The sequence below is a fragment of the Colletotrichum chrysophilum genome (assembly GCF_026319265.1).
Source record: "Colletotrichum chrysophilum strain AFK26 chromosome Unknown scaffold_144, whole genome shotgun sequence".
Taxonomy (NCBI): domain Eukaryota; kingdom Fungi; phylum Ascomycota; class Sordariomycetes; order Glomerellales; family Glomerellaceae; genus Colletotrichum; species Colletotrichum chrysophilum.
The window spans coordinates 1-20,486 of NW_026517431.1; the positions used below are offsets into that span (position 1 = coordinate 1).

General features: G+C 55.2%; 4 protein-coding genes across 4 annotated transcripts; 2 read left to right on the plus strand and 2 right to left on the minus strand.

The window, feature by feature from the left end:
• Positions 1-2,292: 2,292 nt before the first annotated feature.
• Positions 2,293-3,816, minus strand: COL26b_011570 (uncharacterized protein; the record flags this gene model as incomplete). The annotated part of the gene is made up of 3 exons (XM_053184234.1): positions 2,293-2,718; positions 2,777-3,591; positions 3,675-3,816. 3 exons carry the CDS (start codon positions 3,814-3,816, stop codon positions 2,293-2,295), a joined length of 1,383 nt encoding a protein of 460 aa, XP_053031799.1.
• A 540-nt stretch (positions 3,817-4,356) lies between these two features.
• COL26b_011571 (uncharacterized protein) lies at positions 4,357-4,680 on the plus strand (the record flags this gene model as incomplete). Its single annotated transcript, XM_053184235.1, has 2 exons — positions 4,357-4,546; positions 4,634-4,680. 2 exons carry the CDS (start codon positions 4,357-4,359, stop codon positions 4,678-4,680), a joined length of 237 nt encoding a protein of 78 aa, XP_053031800.1.
• Positions 4,681-5,102: 422 nt separating this feature from the next.
• COL26b_011572 (uncharacterized protein) lies at positions 5,103-13,203 on the minus strand (the record flags this gene model as incomplete). The annotated part of the gene is made up of 5 exons (XM_053184236.1): positions 5,103-5,135; positions 5,191-6,086; positions 6,134-9,577; positions 9,624-10,547; positions 10,596-13,203. The coding sequence occupies 5 exons, from the start codon at positions 13,201-13,203 to the stop codon at positions 5,103-5,105; spliced, it is 7,905 nt and encodes a 2,634-aa protein (XP_053031801.1).
• A 4,668-nt stretch (positions 13,204-17,871) lies between these two features.
• SPM1_1 (Subtilisin-like proteinase Spm1) lies at positions 17,872-19,618 on the plus strand (the record flags this gene model as incomplete). Its single annotated transcript, XM_053184237.1, has 2 exons — positions 17,872-18,249; positions 18,392-19,618. 2 exons carry the CDS (start codon positions 17,872-17,874, stop codon positions 19,616-19,618), a joined length of 1,605 nt encoding a protein of 534 aa, XP_053031802.1.
• Positions 19,619-20,486: the final 868 nt, after the last annotated feature.

Below are 20,486 nucleotides of genomic sequence, written 5' to 3' on the forward strand. Positions count from 1 at the left end.
ACTGCTGTGCGAAAGATGAGGTTATTTGGATGAGGATTCAAAATATTGTTGTTAGTGAAAGTGGGAGGTTGGTGGTGGCGGTGAGGCATTTTTATTGTTTCGCATGGGGGGGTGTTTCGGAAGTGGGTACGTTGACTTATCTCACCATTTATCCATCGAAATAGGCTAGGAAGACCCACTGACACCAGACACTGAGACCATGACGCTACTTCGGATCTACGGAAGGCACTCAATCCCTCTCACAGGTCATGCGTAGCCTGAGACCGCGCATTTGATTGCCCTCGGCCCCTCAGCCACCAGGGATGTCCACCTCCCGGCACTCACGAACCAGATGGCAAAAGACACATTTTGGCCCAGAAACCGTCCTTGGTTCAATGTTTGCACACTTATTTATACTGGCATCGGCTGATTAGTATGTGAAGGTCGAGGAGTGAAGTGCGACTGGAAAACATAAAGATAACCGGGAAGATTAACTAGCCAAACAATATGCAACTGCCCTGCCGTGACAGTAGACATGGCAGTAAGTAATAAATTTCAAATGACCGATCGGGGACGCTGTTCTTTAGCCACACAATGCATCATGTTCTGGCTCTTCTCCTCATTCCATTCCTCTGCAAGCAGCAAGTAGATTGCCCCAGATGAAATAAGGGCTCACAAGACTCGCTCACAAGACTCTTCAGACGACAGCAACGTCCGTCCTCTGGTACTCCCTTATAACATGTATCCACAACGAATATATGAAAGATGAGTGTCAGTGACTAGCATTAAAATGACTCCTACTGGGTAGCGCTGATAGTCAAAGTCTGACCATACACACACCATTGGCCAAGGGGAGGCTGAATCTTCCCTTGTGATGAATAGACGAGGTTTTTACCGGTTCAATTTGCTCAAAGATTATGGATATGCACCTTGAGGCTCTTTTATATCCAGCCGTTAAAGAACAAAGCTTGTGCCACCTTGCCGGCCCGGAAGATGCTCTTCACCGTCTTCCCCACGAACGACAGACATGTGGAGCCTGTAACATGGCCATTTCCCGCAACGCCAGATCCCACCCCATCGCTGGGTTTATTTAAGGGTGATCACGACTTGTCTGAGAGAGGAAGTTCACGACAAATGGATGGGTCCAGTTCTTCCTTTTAGTACATCGGAGATTAACATGTCTACCTACACCACGACTTGTCAATCTCTCGTTAGAGCACTTTCTAACTTGAACACCTCGTCTGTTTCGAGACAACCGATTTCTATTCGTCCCTGTCCACCTTTCCTATGAGAGTATTCACTTAAACCATCACACCAGATGACGCAGTAAGCTCCCGAAGATCCGAGTTATTTGCTGCATCTACAACAACAAGATGTCTTGTCTAGAAAGATTATGCGCTTGCTAGGCTTTCTCCAAAGACAATCTAGTAATGGAATATTGATGCATTGTTGCCTCTGGCTCGCCCAAAGTCTGAAGCAGATATCTCAGTCTACTTATACCCTCCAGCTCGCACCGCCCGCCTAGGACCTCCAGACTGAACACTGCAGGCCAGCTATATATCCGACAGCCTCATGGCTTCCTCGGTCTTGAACAAGACAATGGATCGCTGCGAATTTGTTTGGATCACGAGGGGAATTTAGAGAAAAACGCCAGATCTGAGAACCAAGCTGCAGTGTGTTAGCACAACCCATCCACCCACCAAACATCCAATCGTCACCACGTGGTTGCCATCCCAGGCTTATTCCAAAGTATACCTCAAGAGAGAAACCCTCGCCAGCCAGAGGACAGCACACATCAAGACATTCCACCGGGACTGGCCTCTTTTCCGGCGTCATGTGCTGGTCTGCCTCCTGTGAGAAGCTGAGTAGATGATGCAGCATTCTACCTACGTGCAAGCTTGCGAGTTCATTACCGACCATCTAACACGTACTCGAAGACTTCTTTTACACCATCACGATGGCTGCATTCACCGATCCGGTGAGGGTCCGAACACAATGACATAGAGCCAAGTCAAGAACTACAATCACAGAAAACCAACGAGACCAAGTACGTCAGTCTAAACGTAAAAACAAGTCATTTTCGCAAAGCCACCCCGCATCTGTCGGGGAAGCATCCTATGCCGAGATGTGTACACTACAGTTACAAGCCTCTAGACCACCTCAAACTTCATGACGCAAATCCAGATAAGGCTCGTCATCGGGTCCATTTTTCTATCCTCGTATCATGACTGCCACTCTCAACTCAGAGCGCCCCTCTGCACAACATTCCCGGGGCCTCATACACACTCATCCACTGACTTATTCTTCACTCGCTTACTGCGTCTTCTTGGCCTGTCCCGCAACAGCCGTGGGCGCGCTGTACATCCACACGGCAGAGAACAGCACGAAACCAGAGACGGTCGCGAAGATGCCGCCAAGCCAGGGCCAGGCGCCCGAGATGACGTACGAGCGCGGCCACTCGTCGTGCGCCATGTGGCGGACCGAGACGGTGTTCTTCTCCTCGAGGTAGTTGAGGAAGGGGCGCTTGTAGTTGATCTTGAAGTTGAAGATGCCGTGCTGGTCGGGCAGCACGAAGGAGACGGCGAAGGTGGACGCGTCGCCCGTCGTGGCCTTGGGCTCGAGGCGCAGGCGGTGGAAGGGGGACAGCATGCTGAACTCGAGCTGGAGCTCGTCGTCGGCGGGGACGGTGAAGGGCGTCCACTTGTCCCAGGAGTACTCGGAGACGGAGATGGTGTAGGTCTGCCTTTGGTTAGCATTCTGTCTTGCAGTCTTTCTCATTCCGCAGGTTTCGACTTACCACCTCGTTCTTGACCCGGTAAATCTCAGGGTTCGTGTCGTTGGCAGCCTCGTTGAGGTGGTGCTCAATCTCATTCACTCTAACAACGCCAATCTCCTTGAACGTCCACCCGGCAAGCCTCTTCGCGAACTCGCGGTTCCAGGTCTTGACCTCCTTCGCGGCACCAGCAGGCTTAACCTTCGCATCAAACCACGCATCGCTCAGCAGCTCCGCGGATCCCAGAAGAGTGAAGCGCGCGCTGTTGCGGGCCTGGAACGCAGAGACCAGCGCCAGCTGCTCGCCCGCGGCGAACAGGTCCGCCGCGTCGAGGGCCTCGGCCTGCTCCTTGGGGTTGTAGCTGTACGCCGTCTTGGGCGCGCGCACGATCGGGGTGAGCAGCTGGCCGGCGCCGAGGACGTGGCCGATGGCGTGCGGGAAGGCCACAATCTCGCCGTCCTGGGAGAAGTAGGTCTTGAGGCCGGCGCGCAGCGGGGCAGGGGCGGGGAGGGCGAGGACGTCGTGCTTCTCGGGGGCGCTGAGGGCGTCATAGTTGAAATGGTCGACGACGAGGCCGGTGCGGTCGGCGGGCAGGGCGATGTCGAGCTCGGCGAGGAGGCTGACGAGGGAGCTGGGCACGGTGGCCTCGGAGGAGAGGGCGAGGAGGATGTTGCCGTCGGCGTTGATGAACTGGAGGAGGATGTTGGGGGTCAGGTTGGGGCCGAGGCCCTTGATCTTGGAGGGGAAGAGCAGGACGTGGTCGTAGACTCGCTCGCCGAGCTTGAAGAGTTGCAGAGACTCGCTCTTGGGCGACTCGTATGTGATGCTGAATCCGCGGCCTGCAAGGTTGCCCACCAATTGGTTAGCCAATCTTCTTCCTACAGCTGATTTCAAGCTCTCATAAGCAAGAGAGGCAGCTCACCTTCCAAGTCTCCGAGGAACTTGGAGTACGTCTCCTTCTCAGCGACGTCGTCCATGATGGCGAGCAGCCGGCCGCCGGCAACGCTGACAGCGTGCACGGCGGCGGCCAGGAACAGCAGACAAAGCGAGAGAAGAGACCGCATTGTGCAATTGGCCAAAAACAAACGGAAGAACAAGCCTGCGGTCTGGCTCTTGGGGGTATTTGTTCGTGGGTGGTGGGAAGGAAAAGAAAAAGGGAAAGTCGGCGCACAGCTGTGGTGCGGTTGCGTTGCGTAGCGCTGCGACGGGAAGAGCTTCAGCACTTTTGGTGCATGTGTCTTGAAGCTTGGGGATACGTAGCCGTTGCCAAGACTGTCGGAGAATCCACGGCAGAGTGGGTGGGAGTCGGCAGCTGGCGCACCAGTGTGGTCGCCAACAGGGGTAGAGCAGTCGCGGCCAGTGGAGATAGCGCCCGCCCCGGTTGGGACAACCCTCGAGGTTGAGGTTAATCCGGCCACAGTTAATCCGACACTCTCCGGCCGGCCATGCGGCTCTATTCTGAGCTTCGGCATCATCGAAACCATCCCCCAGCTATCGCATCAAGCACCCGACGACATTACCCCCACGGTCAATTGAGTACGCAAAACCCGGCCCCCGCCATTTCCCACCTCGCAGAAGCTAATTAACTTCCCTCAGCGCCGAAAATGTCCGCCGCATCCCCCCGATTCTGGGCCGGGCCCATCCGCTACCTCCGCTGGTCCTCCCGCGAGAAGCCCGCCTACTTCTGGTCCGTCGTCCTCGGCGCCCTCGGCCCCATCTCCGTGGCCGTCGTGCCCCCCTTGAGGAACCTCGTCGGCGACTACAACGCGCCCCCCATCCCCGTTTCATACCCTGGTGAGTTCGACCGCATGTGCGCCATGCAAACCTCGATTCTGGGCTCTGTCCCAGCACGATTCTGAAGTGCTAACAACAATGGTGCAGTTCCTTCGGGACCTAGGAAGCAGTTGACCGGCTACGACGACGAATGAGCACCCCCAAAAGATACCTGGCTTCATCCGAGCGAATGACAAAAAAATCACAACATGTAAATACGGCGGCGTCTGGGCTTTAGACAGCAAAGCAGGGAGGAAAGAGCGAGTGGCCGGAGGCATGCCGAGCCAGAATCACGTCGCTAAAAGGACAAGGCCTGCTTCCACTGGGGGAACGCCGACATTTCACGGTGCTCAAGCTGTACACTACCCAATATGCAAAGTTCTATCAATTCTCTTGCGCGCGCGGAGCACGCTTAGATCTCTCTCCAATTCGCTATTGTGAAGGGCTATCAAACAAGACAAAGATAACGCCAATTCTATGCCGGGTCGTGTAGACGCCGCTATGCTTCCCTTTACCAGCTTGCTTTTCGGTGGTCACCTCTGCTTACCATGTCGAGGTATTGCTCATCGGGTAGACTCTATCTATCTCTCTGAACCAAGTTCCACTCATACTGCGATTTTTGTCAGTGATTCGTTCTGTAGCACGACTTATTGGAAAAATCTTACCACTCGCCCGTCGTCGTCGCCGGTGTAGACACATTGCGGCATGGGAGTGATGCATGTAATGCCTGCATCGTAATTGGCGCCCACTTCCGATCGTGGGTCCACATGGTCTAACCGTCGAAGCAGTTCCAGAATCCACCTGCCGTTCTTCGCGGTCTTCTTCCAGACGTTCACGCGGCCTCTCTTATGGCCCGTGAATATGAGGCAGCTTTCCAGCCACTCATTCCCCGCACCCTCGTAGAAGGCACAAGCATGCACATAGTCATCCGGCTCGGCGCAGACATTCTGGTCGAGGATGACTGTGCCGTTGATTGTGTAAAGTACCACATTAGGCCCGGATCCCAGCATAATCTCTCCAGAGACATCGTTGATGCGAGCGCATTCCACAGCTCTTGAGAGGGGTAACTTGCGAATGAACTCCAGCCGGTTGAGGTCCCAAAGGAAGGCCTGGCCATCTGTCGACACGGAGACGAACGTGCTGAACGACTTGGAAACGGCCATGTTGGTCACAGGAGAGCGGTGTCCAAAGAGCGACTTCCGAGGGAGTAGGTCCACGACCTTTCCAGGAGCGGTGTGAACCGCATAGACAGAAATAACGCAATCCTCTCCGGCGGTGATGAGGGTCTTGGAGTCCGCAAAAGTGGCGCAAGATAGCTGGCCGATGTGAAGGTTTTCGAATAGTCCCGCCGGCTTCTGATCATTAGTTGAGGCTCGTCCAGAGAAAGTACCGGGCTTTCTTACCCTCCTGTTGTCGCTGAAGAAGAACCGGACACTGTTGTCAGCATAGCCCCATTCAAGGAACTTGTCGTACGGCGCAACATTCAGGCGGAAAGGCGAGGCGCAGATGAGCCGGTCGATCTTGGGGGAGTAGATGAGTGATGCGACCCTTTCGTGCGATTCTGTTCCTTGTGTTAGCTGGATTTCTCCCCCTAAAAGAATAACTCACCAAGGAGGGGGTGGGACAGCCTGGTCAGGGCGTAGACGGATGTATCCAGACGCCTGATCGGGCATGATGCATGCTCACGAGCAGGATGGGACCGAGTAAAGACTTGGTGAGGCGTCTGCCCAAAGTTATGGATGACGCCGGCAGTGATTCTCCTCTCTTGGGGATCGCTGATGTTGTCAAGATCAGTTGCTCCGCGGTACGACAGATGGTGGAAGACGTTCAGGTTGTCGATGGCAGCGTCGCCTCTTTGCTTGTATCCAAACACCAAATCGATCCATTGGTTCAAGTTCTGGCTGACGTATGGGCTTTCGAGAGCTTCACGATGCTTGGCAATAAAGATCTTCGGGTCACCCTTGGCCCACGGCGGCAGGACAACATTATTGACCTTGGTGCCGGTGCTTTCACGGTTACCAAAGTTGTACTGATTGATGTTGGTCAAGAACTCTGGCAAGCAGAAGAACTCTGGGATCAGCTCCCTGACATCCGCCTTGTTGTCGCAAGAGGCCGACTGCCAGGCATGAGGGATAGACTGGAAGAGACGGTCCGCGTGGTCAAATGATCCGCCCTGAAGGAGGATATACGACTGGACGAATGGAGGCAGACGGATGAGATACGATGACACGATCATAGCAGAGGAGTAGTGCGTTCCATAGTGGAAAGGAGTCTCGCCAATCTCTGCCAAAGCATCATAAGACTCTCTGAAACCTGAGACGCGACCAGATGTCTGGGCACCCATCGGCTTTGAGAGGTCTCGGAAGCTCGCTGGATCGTTGAGATTGAGCTCTTCACTCGTGTAGTCGGCCAAGACCCACGGGAAGACGGGGTACTGGGTGAGATCGTTGAACGTGCGACCGGCCATAGTGTTGACGAGCATCAGGTAGTGGAAGTTGGACATCTCGCCCTTTTGCCATTTCCTCATTGCTGGGTTCCATGGCGTCGAATTGAAAATACTTCCAAACTTGGAACCAAAGCCTTGGGGCTGTTCCTCAGATACCTTCAGCGCCTCCAATCGCCAGGCATCTTCGGGGTTGGGCAGTGAGCTGGCAGCATTGGTGTGCGGCGCCTTGCTCATCAACTTGCCAAAAACTTCATCTCGGATATTGGGGTTGATGGAGGTCAGCAGGTAGCTGCGACCATCGGTGAAGAAGACCTCGATGGCGACGTCTCGGAACAGGAATCTGCGCTTTGAGATACTGATCACGTCATACCACCTCCAGCTCCGCGATTCTTGTTCGCTTCTACTGGAACTCTGGCGCTGTTCTGTAGTCTTCGCATCCGTGATGATTTCAGAGAACGGGTCTCGCTCCTCAGGGGGAGCTTGCCATGCGTTGACAATCTCCCCAGAGGCGCATTGGAAGACGTTATCCATGATGTAAAGGGCATCTTTGCCGATGATGAGGATACCCTCACACCCTTCCAAGCCTACGATGCGTGAAATGTTGTACACCGCCTGGACCTGATCTCCTTGCTCCAGTCGCCTCATAACCTTGCGGTTCTTGTCTTCGAAGCCATCGTCACCCTCGTTGGCATCATTGGGGTCGTCGACCAACTCAAAGTCCTCTTCAGTGGCTACAGCGGACTCGTTGGCTTCCTCTTCCTGTTCTGTATCCGGGGGCGAATCGGTAGTATCTTTGGCGCCATCAAGGCCAAGCTGTAGCTGTGACGATGCTGGCGTGGCTGGCTTAACCGGAGACGGGGATATCTGGGCCGGAGCCATGTTGGTGTTGACTTTGAGGGAGGATGGCGTTGACGGAGCTTCACCTGCTCTGCGCTTTGGCTGGTAGTCTGAGTGTTTCTTTGAATAATCCGGAAGAAGTCTCAACCGCATTCTGTTGCGGCCCTCGGTACGATCGAGCTTCCACTTCAACTGAGTCTGCTCAGCAAAGACCGCACCGGGCCGTTTGAGATCCAGGTCCATCTTCAGGAATGCCGCAGCCAGATAAGCCATGTCATCCTGTTGGTCCTGAGTAAGACGCTGGTGCTTGAAATGCTCGCTGTTGAAGATGCTCTTCATCCAGGCCCCGTTCGCCATGTCGTGCCGCAAAAGCACGTTATCCATAGTCAGTGACTCTGTCTGCCATGCCTTGAGCCGATCCCTGCGTTTTGCCAAACGGTACTTAGCCGAATCTATAGTTCGCTGGTTTTCGACAGCCACAAACTCCTCCCATGCTTTTGATATCCCCCCAAAGAAGAAGGCATCCAACGAAGCGCGGTGCTTGTCCACCCACTCGATGAACGTGTCATCGTCGACTTCAGTGAGCTTAACAGCGAATTCCTTCGTAAGGTGTTGTTGGTCCGGTTGCACGCATTGCCGGAAGAGAACCTTGGCTTCATCTGGTTTCTGAACCAGCATGATGCGCATGATGGTTGCCGCGGCAGACCGAATGGAGGCCCGCGAGTCGACAAGCTTTGTATAAAGCTGGTACCAGAAGAGCTTCATAAACTCCTCTTCGTTAGAAAGACAGCCGAGAATAGGCGCCTGCCAGTAAAGAATCTTGCTCATGAAGTCCTTGGCGCCGGAGTCCGGCGTATCGGGGTCATCCAGTTCGGAGAAGCGTAGGAGCAGAAGCTTAAGGAAGCACTGGCGTATTGTAGACACTGCTTGGCTGCAGAGACGAACGCTCTTGACGCTGGCGACCTCTGGCCGTTGGAGATACTCCAGCACCATGCCAGCAAATTCCAACATTGGCTCTGTGCCATTAATAAACCAGCCCTCAAATATTGACTCCGTGACATGAGCGGCGAGACGGCCCATGTTGGTGAGGATCTTGGGCTCACACAAGACCTTTTGGTTTGGTTGTATGTGAGTCCCGAGGCGCTGGAGCGTGTTTCTAAGCACGAAAGACTCAAAATACGCCTGGTGCTCTTGGAAGCCTGGCGGAATCTTCAGGAACAAACCAAAGCCTGGAAACTCTTTCCGAGTGAAGACCTGGTCGATGAAGACGCTAATGACCAACTCCAATAGGCCGTCCAGGGTCGCGCTGCTTGATTGCTGCGAGGCAAGTTTCTTCTTTGGCGACATGACTGGTGCGAATCTCGCAGAACTGGGTGCCTTGGGAGATTGTTGATTCGTGAGCAGAACGAAGCCGGATGCTTTCCGCAGAGGGGTTCCGCGCGGATTGCCTGCAAGAGTAGCAACAGCATCTGTGCTTGTCGTGCGGACAATGGGTCCAGGCTGGGAGCCAGCAAGAGGACGGATCATCACGTCGCCGCCCTCAAACGTCAAGGCAGAGTCCCGCGAGTTGAGTTCCGTGTCCGGTGTAACGGCGTCGGTGCTGACGATGATCGGATACGCGGCCCAAAGGAGGTATCTCACATACTCCGACGTGAGGGCGAAGTCCCTAAACTCCTGAGAGCGAGAGTGCAGGTCTGCCATAAACCGGATGACCGTATGAAGCATGGGCGCGTTGCTAGATATCCTTTCGCTTTCGCGTTGGGCGTTTTCTGCAGGTTGTTAGCTACGCCGAGAGTCGCTGGAGGACGCGCATACCTCTTGAGTCGAGGCCTCTCGTCTCCATCGACTTTGCCCGTGGTCGGGTCTCCAATCCCTCGAAGCCGCTTGCCTGAAGGTTCTGTAGTTTCTGAGGAGAGTGTGGGGAGTTCGGGTCTTCCTGATGCTTCATGACATCCTTGAGTCCATGCTGCAGCATCGACGTGATGACTTGGAGGCTCTCCGGGTAGGTGATTCTAGACTTGCCAAACGTCTCAAGCAAGCTGGAGAACTCAAAGTTCCGCTCCAAGTCGATCTCAGCCACATCAAAGCCAAAGAAGATGCAGAAGCAAATCGGCCACAAGGAAGGTATATACCACCAGCGCTTCAAACGGTGCGCCATAATAGTGAAGCCGCCCGTCTTACCCGAGAATTTCGACGTATACGTGGAGCCGTGGGTAACGAGCAGTCTGGCCAAGATCTTGGTGCCATTCATTACAGTCTCGGAGTCGTCGCTCGCCAAGAGATACAGTAACCACTGGTCCATGCTCAATAAATATAATTGGTTTTCGTCAGGCGGCGGTCTCACCTTATTGGTCACTGTTCTGGCGAACTTGCTGATGTTGGCCTTGTTACCCTTCTCACAAAGGAGAATAGAGTACATCCCAAGAATCTTGGCACCTAACTGCTTCTTCGTGAGGAATCTAGATGTTGTGTTGCTCGAGGCACTGTTAGAATCAAATGTAGCCCTTCTGGCAAATCCGGGAGTGGGGGATCGAGTGATGGCGGAGGCGGGTCGGGGGGTCCTGACGAGAGATGCGATGGGCGAGTGGTAGGCGTATGTGATAAAAAGGGCGAGAGAGCGATGCACTTCCGCCGTGTAGTTGCATTTGACAAGGTGCTCCAGAGCGCTCATAAAATGAGGCAGCACCTCTTCTGAAATTGACTCTGCCTTCATAGCATCAAGTAGTCGTTTAACGATTCCTAGAGGGATTAGTGTTGATCTACATGTCAGCAATTGTTCGAACTTACTCATACGCATCAGCCGCCGGCTGTTGAACTGATGGTATTTGCTCTTGACGGAGAATGTCACGAACTGCTTGTAGTAGAGCTCTTGGGTGATTGGAGCCGACCGCCGCCAAGTGTCGAAGTCAATGAGTAGGATGCGATATGCCAGAGGGTTGACAATGAATGACTCCAGGGGCTCAGCGTGCTTGTATCCCACAAAGTCTAGGACGAGGCTCAAGAGCTGAAAGCTCAAACGGTCTCGCTCCTCGCTCGAGATAGGCAGCCGCAAGTTCGCATTATCGGCACCGAGGTTGACGGTGTAGCCTAGTTTGGCTCTGAGAAGCATGCCGAGGATTGCGTAGCCGTTATCGCGTTCCATGGCCTCACTGTTTCTCCAGCTTTTCCGGATGCAGAGAAATGTCATCTCAACTGCCCGCACAGTCTCCTCTACCGTAGCCGCACGCTCCACGATCTTGAGAGCAAGTGGAGTAAACCCAGCCAACCTCCAGAAGTTATCATCGAAGTAGGAGGGCGTGGCGGCCACAGGGCTTCCGGTCATGACAGCGATTCCATGGGATCGTGCCAAGGCGTCAAGAAGACAGGGCAGAGCAGTATTGACCGCGATGGTCGAGCCGGTCCTATGAGTCATTTGGATGAGGTTGGTTGCCGCGCTTCGAGGCAATGCGCGGTACAGCTGGGTATCTTGATACACGCCATCCTCTCTGAATACGCCTGCAGGAACGATGCCGAGCAGAATCTTCACCTCTGGTAGTAGACTTCCAGCCTTATCGCGAATAGCCCTAATAATATCGGAGCTTTCGTCTCTGCCAGGATGGAACACTTCATTCCTCAAGCCGAGAGAGGCGGAGGCTTCGTAAGTCTGAAAGCCGCCGAGGCTATCTTGGAAGTTGCCTTGGTATTTTGGCGATAGACCATAGTGAACAGCAAGAAAGTCGTCACTGAGGACATCCTCGAAGAGATGCGCAGATGCAAGGGACCATTTGGAAAACACCAATCCTGCGCCAACCTGGCTGGAGAGATCTCTTGGAGTACCCAGAAACGCTTGAACAGGATGCGATTTGGCATTGGCAGATGCGAAAGAGGCAAAGCTTTCAGTGCTGCCATTTGTGAATGGTGGTGGAGAGGGGTAGGAGCACTTGATTTGCTCAACAAACTCGCCATTGACGTACAGAGAAGCCTTACTTGCAGTCATTGTCTTTGGCCGTCTGTGAACAAGGGCAAGATGGTACCACTGCTTTTCTCTGAAGGCCATACCCTTGAACCTAACACTTGGGCGACTGGACGTAACAGAGGTCTGCAAGATGAAGTTGTGGGTATCCCTCTCGAGGTACATCAGAAGAAAGCATGTCTGGGTGGCGTCAAAGACACCAAAGAGTGTAGTGTGAGCTGCGGGATCGTATCTGTCCACGCGTATCCATGCTGTAAAGGTATAGCCGGGGGATGAGCTTGGCGGAAATGAGCGGCCCAGCGTAGGTAGCTCGATGGAAGAGTGGCCATGTAGAGAGAGGTCGAATTGAAAGAAAGGGGGTCCAGTGTAGCTTGACGCCATTTCCAAGCAGAACTCTGATGCCTCTGGTGAAGGATTTGCTAGTAGGAACTGGGTGTCTGATGGTTGGTTGACGCCCAAGTACATGAGCTTTTTGCACAGAATAAGAAGCTTGTCTTTTTCAGGCTGGCTTAATCTTGGCTCGGGGTCGAAGACGACCCTCAAGAAGCGAGAGAGAACGCCAGTGGTATGTAGCGCGGACAGATTGAAAAGGGAGATTGAGACCACACTTGACATGATCTCGAGAACGATCATCGAACAGGGGTTGGCCGGCATGTCCTCCGCTCTTGGTATTGACTCCCAAAAGCCGACGACGGCGCGCAGGATTTCGGGATTACGGAAGACGGCCTTCTTCTGGACGATGTCGCGTACCTCCTGGGCATAGTCTCTCGTCTTTTGGGGTGTTGACGTTGTCTGTTCTGTCGCATCGTCCTCGGCCCCTTTTTCTGGCTCCGGCTTGGCATCCTCGACCGTCGTGGGCGTAGATGCAATCGACTGGCATAAAGCGTCCACTTTCTTGTCGCCCAGCGAGAAAGCCAGAAGCTTGCCAAACACTTGACAATTTGTCCACAGGTCCGAGTCGCTGCCTCCAAGCCCCACGCTGGCGATAGTCTGTTCGATAGCCTCCCACCCACCTCCTTCGACTCGATGACGGAAATAGCGTTTGTTCCCAGGGTGGTCGTGGAATGCCGCGGCGAAGACGTCCAGCACGGCCTCGAGTAGTCCAAATAATCCATTCTTCTCCTCATCTGTTCGTCGCTGGGGGTTGTAGAATCCCGAAAAGGATCGCAGCACGTCGAGCAGCTGCGTGAAGCCGCGCAGGTGTCGAAAGTCATCTTGGGGCGGGCTTGGCGGTTCGGTGGCGGCAATGTGCTGACGGATCTGGCGAAGGCTCTTGAGCAGTACGGGAAATTCGGGGTAGCCGTCGGTCGATTTTCGTTGTCGCAGGCCGTTCGCTAAATCTTCGAGCATGCCGCGCAGGATCTCGGTAGCCTTGGAGGTAACTGCGTGAGAGGACGCAGAGGTGGAGGAGCGATATCTCCTCGATACTTGCAGCGTCGCCATGATTTGAAATATTTCTTGTGGCTACCGGTGTTCAAGTCGACGATCCTTTCATTCCAAATTCTTCGCTCCCAGCACCCATCGAGGGTCCAGGCAGTCGTCAAAACTGTTCGGCATCGAAGTAGGATACGGCTTTTGGATTGGCGTCGCAGCTCGAGGCTCAGAAACGGACGGGTGTCGGGTTCGGAGGGAGACGCAGGCGTAGAGGATTAATCGACTTTCGAACCGGTCCCGCCCAAGGATAAGAGTGCAGTCGGTGGATATGACGATAAAATAGAGCGAGCTCAAAATGCTCCAATGACGTCCAATAGCTGCGCTTTATCACGAAGACGGAGACGGAGCTGGCTTGGGCGAGCTGCGAGTGTCAGCCTCGAGGCGCGCGGTGTGGCTTGGGCCGTTCTCAGTGGCCGCCTCGTTGGGTCCAAGAGCGGGACGCAGCGGCAGACGTGGGAGGCACCACTCAACGGCAGCCCGCGGGCAGGAGCAGGTCTGGCGCCCACTGCCAGTCGGTGCAGTGTGCTGACCGCATGCTGAGCCGGGAGTGGGGTAGGAATGGTGGCGGTGCATTGCTGAAGGATTTCACAGTGTTCAGCGTTCTGTCCCGGTTACTGAGACCTGCCGAGTAGGCCAGCTCCACTGAACGAGCCACTGCGGTCACCATCACTCGGCATGTCAACCACTGAAGCACTTGGAGCCCATTTGCTAGGCCCGCGTTGACGTCGGGTCCCTGTTCCCGGTTCGTCTCCGTCGCAAAGGCACCTAGCTCAGCTCAGAGACCATATCGATACGCCGTGCTATTAATGGCACAGCTGCTGCTACTGCTGCTTTGACAATCAAACCAGAGCATTTGGCGGGACGTCACTGTGGGTTGAGCATGTTACAAGAAGCCATCATCCCAAAACCATTGCATCTCTGCTGGTCAGCACTTGACACATAGGAACTCAACAGCCGGACGCCCTCGTGTTGAATCGGTACCAAGAAAAGCGAAATATTCTAGAAACCGAGCTGGGCGTGCTCGGTCCGTAACAAGGTTCGCCTTGCTGCTGACACATGAATAGACGGACGCATTCCGGAGCGGTTCTGCGCAGTGAGAGCTTCCAGTAGACAGCAGTGTGGAACCCATGAAACATGACTGCTTCAATCCCGTTCGAGCGCGCTACTTCCATGTGCCAAGTTGAGCAACGACGTCCTGCTCGACCATCAGCTCGGCCTGAGGTTTGACCGTTTGATAGCTGACGCCAGTGTCTTCACTGCCTGGATTGGCAGGCGAAAGAGCCATTGGGCTGTACTGTGACCTTTATCAAGGTATTTCGACTGAACACCCTCTTTGATGCATGAAACCCTCCAAAAGCTAGAAGTGCTGGAAACACGAATCAGTACGTGACGGCCTATCAGTCTTTGTATCCTTTGAGTCAGTAGCCATCTACCATCGTATCCAGCGCTAGCTACAATTATAATGCAACGACGCGAACAAGAGACAAAGTCGGGTCAAATGGCCATGTGTCATGACTCCCTTGACCGGGGGTTGCTTGAGCGATCATCGGTTCCGGGGATCGGGGATCTTGCCGTTGGCATTTGAAGCGCAGTTGCCATTGCTGAACACTTGCACACCTGCTGCATCTGGGAAGAAGCTTGGGCGACATGGGTGGTTTCAGTCCGCCTCCTCCCAGACACCAAGACACGAGACTCACCAAGCGCAGGATGGAGTGTTCAGCGATGGTTGGCACAGATCCAAAGGCAGATGGTTGCTGGAATTCGGCAACACCTTCGTTGTTCGCTGTTCGCCAGAATGGATGGCATGGATCTAGTCCGCATCAAGTGTTGCCAGCTGGATGGTGTGTCAATCCGGGTCATTGTCCTTGTCTCTGGCCTTTGGACAACGACACGCGTACTGGCTGCATCCATATCTAGTCGGCGCGAATGGCCCAATTATGTCTTTGGGTGAGACGAGATGGTGTGGTGAGATGCGGTTTTCGCATTGACAACGACTCGCAAGCTCATGGCGTTTCTGAGCACGACCGCGCGCGGTAAACAATGTTTATTCGCCTCCAAAGTGTCAAGTTGCTGATGGCGTCGAAGTCGTTGCTGGCAGTTCCTGCAGGACCGGAGGAGCAACGCAATCGGCCTTGATCGCGTCCTTTTCGCCATTCGTCCCTCGAGGACCTGGATGACTCCTCGAGTGACCCCAGACTTGCTCGGCGTTCCGTCTCCTCCACTCGCTACGGGCAAACAGGGACAATCCAGCTCGGAGGGAGCTCCCCAGCCAAGCACCAAGGTCCCTCTCACTCAGGCAGCTCAGGCAGCTCTCACGCCAAATGCCCCCCGATGACGGGAAGGCAGGGGAAATGTGAGGCACGTGCCAGGCACACACGGGGGCGTACCATCTGACCAGTGGGTCAGGCGTGTGGGCTAGCTCGGATCAGCGTAGCGTTGGTGCTGGGCCTCGCCTCCCCGCCTCCATGTTCCAGTCAGACAGCTCGCCGCCCCTTCAAGGTACCTCTTGGGCCGGAGCTTGCCCTTTGACCAGCTCGTCTAGCAGGCGACCGAGGCAAAGGTACCTTGAGGATTGAGCATAGCTCCCAGCATCAGCACTGAGCAACAGCCGCCGGACAGCAGCGGGTGAGACGAACAGCGAGAGCTCCAGTGGCTACGCAGACCTTGAGTTCTCCCGCCTCGCCTTCAATCCCCGGCCTGGCAGTGTCCCCGTGAGACCCCGTGAGACCCATTTGCGCCGGATACCTTATTACAGTTAATCACATCATCATTGAGCAAGTTACATGCTCAATGGGGCGGGCGGTGCGATACGCAGCCTGACTTGCTGCTCGCCGCCCTGGCTGGTACGGTGCTGGCCGCATAGCGGTGCCGCACAACAAGCTAAGGGTAGCTCGCTGACCGAAGCCGCAGTCGCACTCCCAGTGACATGCCCGACATGCCCTGTCCCTCCGCCCTTCCGAGGTCAGATCAACAGGCCCAGGAAGGTAGATTGAAGGTGAAAAAGACGGTGACAGGGTAATACGGACTGTCTGGTTTTCTGAACACGACGGCGATGCGGCTCCCCATCCCTGTGAGTGGTCGGTAGCACAATTCAACGAAACGACGAAAGCTTCGAGTGTCGAGATAAGACGGGATGGCAGCGCTTGTTAAGCTTCAGGGTCCTCCGGATAGATCTGCCTCGCTCTCCGCTGCGTGAATGTGAATCGCCCATTGCGCGTTATCGCATGCAGCGCTATGCGGGATATGCGGACTGTGTGGATGCCCCTGGTGGGTTGGGAGGGGAGAGCTCTCCAAGCTGGGTGAAGAATGCATGAGGAGACCTGATAGTGCGGTACATGACTTGGCTGCAGCAGCAGCAAAGTGTCCGAGGCTGGGCGGCGGCGAAGGCCGTGTTGTGGTGAGCTGGCTGGCTGGCTGGCTGGCAGAGCAGGTACCTTGCGTTGGCGTCGAGCTGTCTTCGTCTGCTTGCTTTTTCTTTCCAGGGTGACACCGTCTGGATGGACGACACCGCATTCAATAGCTCCTTGACGATGCTAGGATACGCTGTCAGAAGCATGGGTCGAGGAGGATTCCAGGGCTGTTCGGCCACGCTGTTTGCCTGCCCATGTTTCGACGCGGTGGTTGATTGCCGCAGTAACTTCGCGACCGCCTTGGCTGTCGGGGTACAGAGTATGATGACGTCGGGGGTTTTGGCTGCGACTCTGACTCTCCAGCTGCAGTCTTGTCCGGACCTTGCTGCTTGTGCGAGCCCAGAGAGCGTGAGAGCAAGAGAATTGTTGGCTTATCGCAACCCCAACAGTGAATCACGAGGCTGATTCAGATGAATAGACCAAAGAAAGAAACTGTTGGCTGATCAGACTGATGGACGGGAGCTTGAGATGAAGCTTCCATGGCCGTTCGGTGCCGTGGAAGGAGGCAACTGGACGTCAACCAGTGGGTGCTTCCTGCCCCAACAGGTATGGAAGGTAGGTAGCAAGGTAGGTGTACCTGACGGAAAGGGCACTCGCGTGAGTCGCAGAGAAAGTACCTCGCTATCGTCCATACGCACTTTCCCATCCCAAACAGCCTTCCGTATCGAACCAGGTGCCTTGCTGAGCGTCCCAGGGAAACCCCAAACGCGACCCTCCCTTATCGCATCGCCGAGGAAACCCTATCGAGTCATTCCATTGGCTCCCTCGCCCCAACGCTAAGCCGGTTTCGGCCTCTTCAGCCACTCCCCAGCTCTTATCTTAGTCGGCTGCGTCACAATGGGAGGGCGCGCAGCCGTCCTAAGACCGGCCGATAGCAGCCTGGTAAGGTACTTGCTTGCGCCGGACTCCACGAACACTGCGCGACCTGCACCAGGGAGGTACCTCGCTGTGTGGGAGTGGAGGTAGTGTACCTGCCAGGTCCCCATCCATCGCAACAGGTTCCTTACCTCACCAACAGCTGTGCGCACGCAACCGCCGTCGCTGCCTTCCCTTTATATCTACCCGCACCCGCTCTCCGAAGCTTCCCCCATTTTGCTTGCTCCATCTCTCTCTCATCCCCCTCCCTCTCTTCCATTGACTCCATCCTCTCTCAACCCATCGCGTATTCGTCGTTCTAGGGCGGCTTTTCAGTAACTTCATTTCCTTCGTCTTGTTTGCAAACGTCTCCGGTAGACTCTAGACTCGTTACCGTATCGCAACCGCCATCATGAGAGGCTTCGTCGGTGCCGTTGCCGGCCTGGCTGCTGTTGCCAGCGCCACCCCCTCCCTCTCCATTCAGACCGTCCACGACGGCATGGCTCCCGTCCTCTCTGCCACCAATGCCGAGGCCGTCCCGAACTCGTACATCATCAAGTTCAAGAAGCACGTATCGGAGTCCGGTGCCTCAGACCACCACACCTGGGTCCAGCAGATTCACTCCTCCGCTCAGGACGAGCGCCTCGAGCTTCGCAAGCGCAGCCAAGAGCCTCTGGTTTCTGACGTCTTCCACGGCTTGAAGCACACCTACAAGATCGGCAAGGACTTCTTGGGCTACGCCGGTCACTTCGACGAGGACACCATCGAGAAGATCCGCAGACACCCTGACGTAAGTCCGACCATCCTGACACTGCCCAAACACCGCGAGACCCACCCTCGCTTGGCGGCGCATCACCGAGCTCCGGTCGGATAGCTTCGGCTGTCGTCTTATCACCTTGCTATCGAGCCATCGCTGACAACTCCATCTACAGGTCGAGTTCATCGAGGTCGACTCCGTGGTCCACACCCAGGTCCCTGTCAAGTCCCAGGTTGAGGACAAGTGCGACGGCGAGCTTGAGAAGCTTGCTCCTTGGGGTCTTGCCCGTATCTCCCACCGCAAGTCTCTGGGCTTCGGTACCTACGACAAGTACCTGTACGCCGGTGATGCCGGTGAGGGTGTTGATGCCTACGTTATCGACACCGGAACCAACGTCGACCACGTCGACTTCGAGGGCCGTGCCAAGTGGGGCAAGACCATTCCCTCTGGTGACCAGGACGTCGATGGCAACGGCCACGGCACTCACTGCTCCGGCACCATCGCCGGTAAGAAGTACGGTGTCGCCAAGAAGGCCAATGTCTACGCCGTCAAGGTCCTCCGCTCTAACGGCTCTGGTACCATGTCCGACGTCGTTAAGGGTGTTGAGTGGGCTGCCACTTCCCACACTGAGCAGGTCCAGTCTGCCAAGGACGGTAAGCGCAAGGGCTTCAAGGGCTCCGTCGCCAACATGTCTCTTGGTGGTGGCAAGACCCAGGCTCTGGACGCTGTTGTGAACGCTGCTGTCGATGCTGGTATCCACTTCGCCGTCGCCGCTGGCAACGACAACGCTGATGCCTGCAACTACTCCCCCGCTGCTGCCGAGAAGGCCGTCACCGTCGGTGCTACTGAGCTCGGTGACCGCCGCTCTTACTTCTCCAACTACGGCAAGTGCACTGACATCTTCGCCCCTGGCACCAACATCAAGTCCACCTGGATTGGCTCCAAGTACGCCGTCAACACCATCTCCGGCACTTCCATGGCCTCCCCCCACATCTGCGGTCTCCTTGCCTACTACCTCTCTCTCCAGCCTGCTTCTGACTCTGAGTACGCTGTTGCTGCCATCACCCCCGAGAAGCTCAAGAAGGCTCTGATCTCCGTCGGTACCGTCGGCGCTCTCGCTGACATTCCCCGCGACACCCCCAACGTCCTCGCCTGGAACGGCGGTGGCTGCAACAACTACTCTGCCATCGTCGAGGCTGGTGGCTACACTGTCAAGCAGCAGGCCAAGGAGGTCACCATTGACGACCTCGAGAAGGCCATTGAGGAGGACTTCGAGGTTCTCTCCGGCAAGGTTGTCAAGGGCGCCAAGACTGTCGGTACTAAGGCTGAGAAGTTCGCTAAGAAGATCCACGAGCTCGTGGATGAGGAGCTGAAGGAGTTCCTCAAGGAGACCTCCTTGTAAGCGTCTAAATAGAACGCTAGACTGGTCTAATTTATTTCCTTACGTTTTTCTGGGTCAATGACAGTGTACGCATAGGGTTACATTGCAGGATGGGTTAGGATGGGAATGCATTGCTTCATGGCTACATACAGATCTCACAGCACGAATTAAGTCTCCTTACTTATCAGAACCTTGACGCGCTTTGAACCAGTGATTGAGTTGTGAACCTGTGATGACATGTGGCAGGTGTGTAGTCCCTTCGTCCCAACTCTCTTAGTAACCCCAGCCAAGCCAACCAACTGAGCATGATGTTGGCAAACTTTGTTCAACTATGTGAGTAAGCCGCCAGGCAGTTGTCCCCATTCGGCTTGGTGATGGTCAGCTTGGACAGCCTTATGGGTCATGCTTGACTCTCTCAGATCGCCGCCAACCCCCTTCGAGAGGGCTGGAATACTCTGCGTAAGACATACGGCAGCACATGGTTTCTACATGATCGATCCTCCATATCGATAAGTCGGTTTACACTTTGCCGTTTTGCCCGTTGAACAGCGTGCTGGGACTGGAATGCTGTGTCTTCCATCACGGGAAGGAATGACACAACAGCTGGCGCTTGCCAGCGCCACCTCATGCCTGCTCAAACCAGGGATCAGGCCCCCTTCTGCCATTCTCCTGCCTCTGGCGCTGGTTGAACGGTCCTTCCATTCTCGTCTCTTCTCTCAGAGTTCACTCAGCCCCGTGGAAAGAGCAATCATGGAGTTCCTTCCCAGTCCTACACGGCGTCACCCCCAAGGCATTGCATTGCCTGGCTTACAACCACTCCGCCACTTCGCCTCTTCTTCTCCCGCATTCAACCTCCATGAACCGATATACAACATCCTCGATCTTCCGA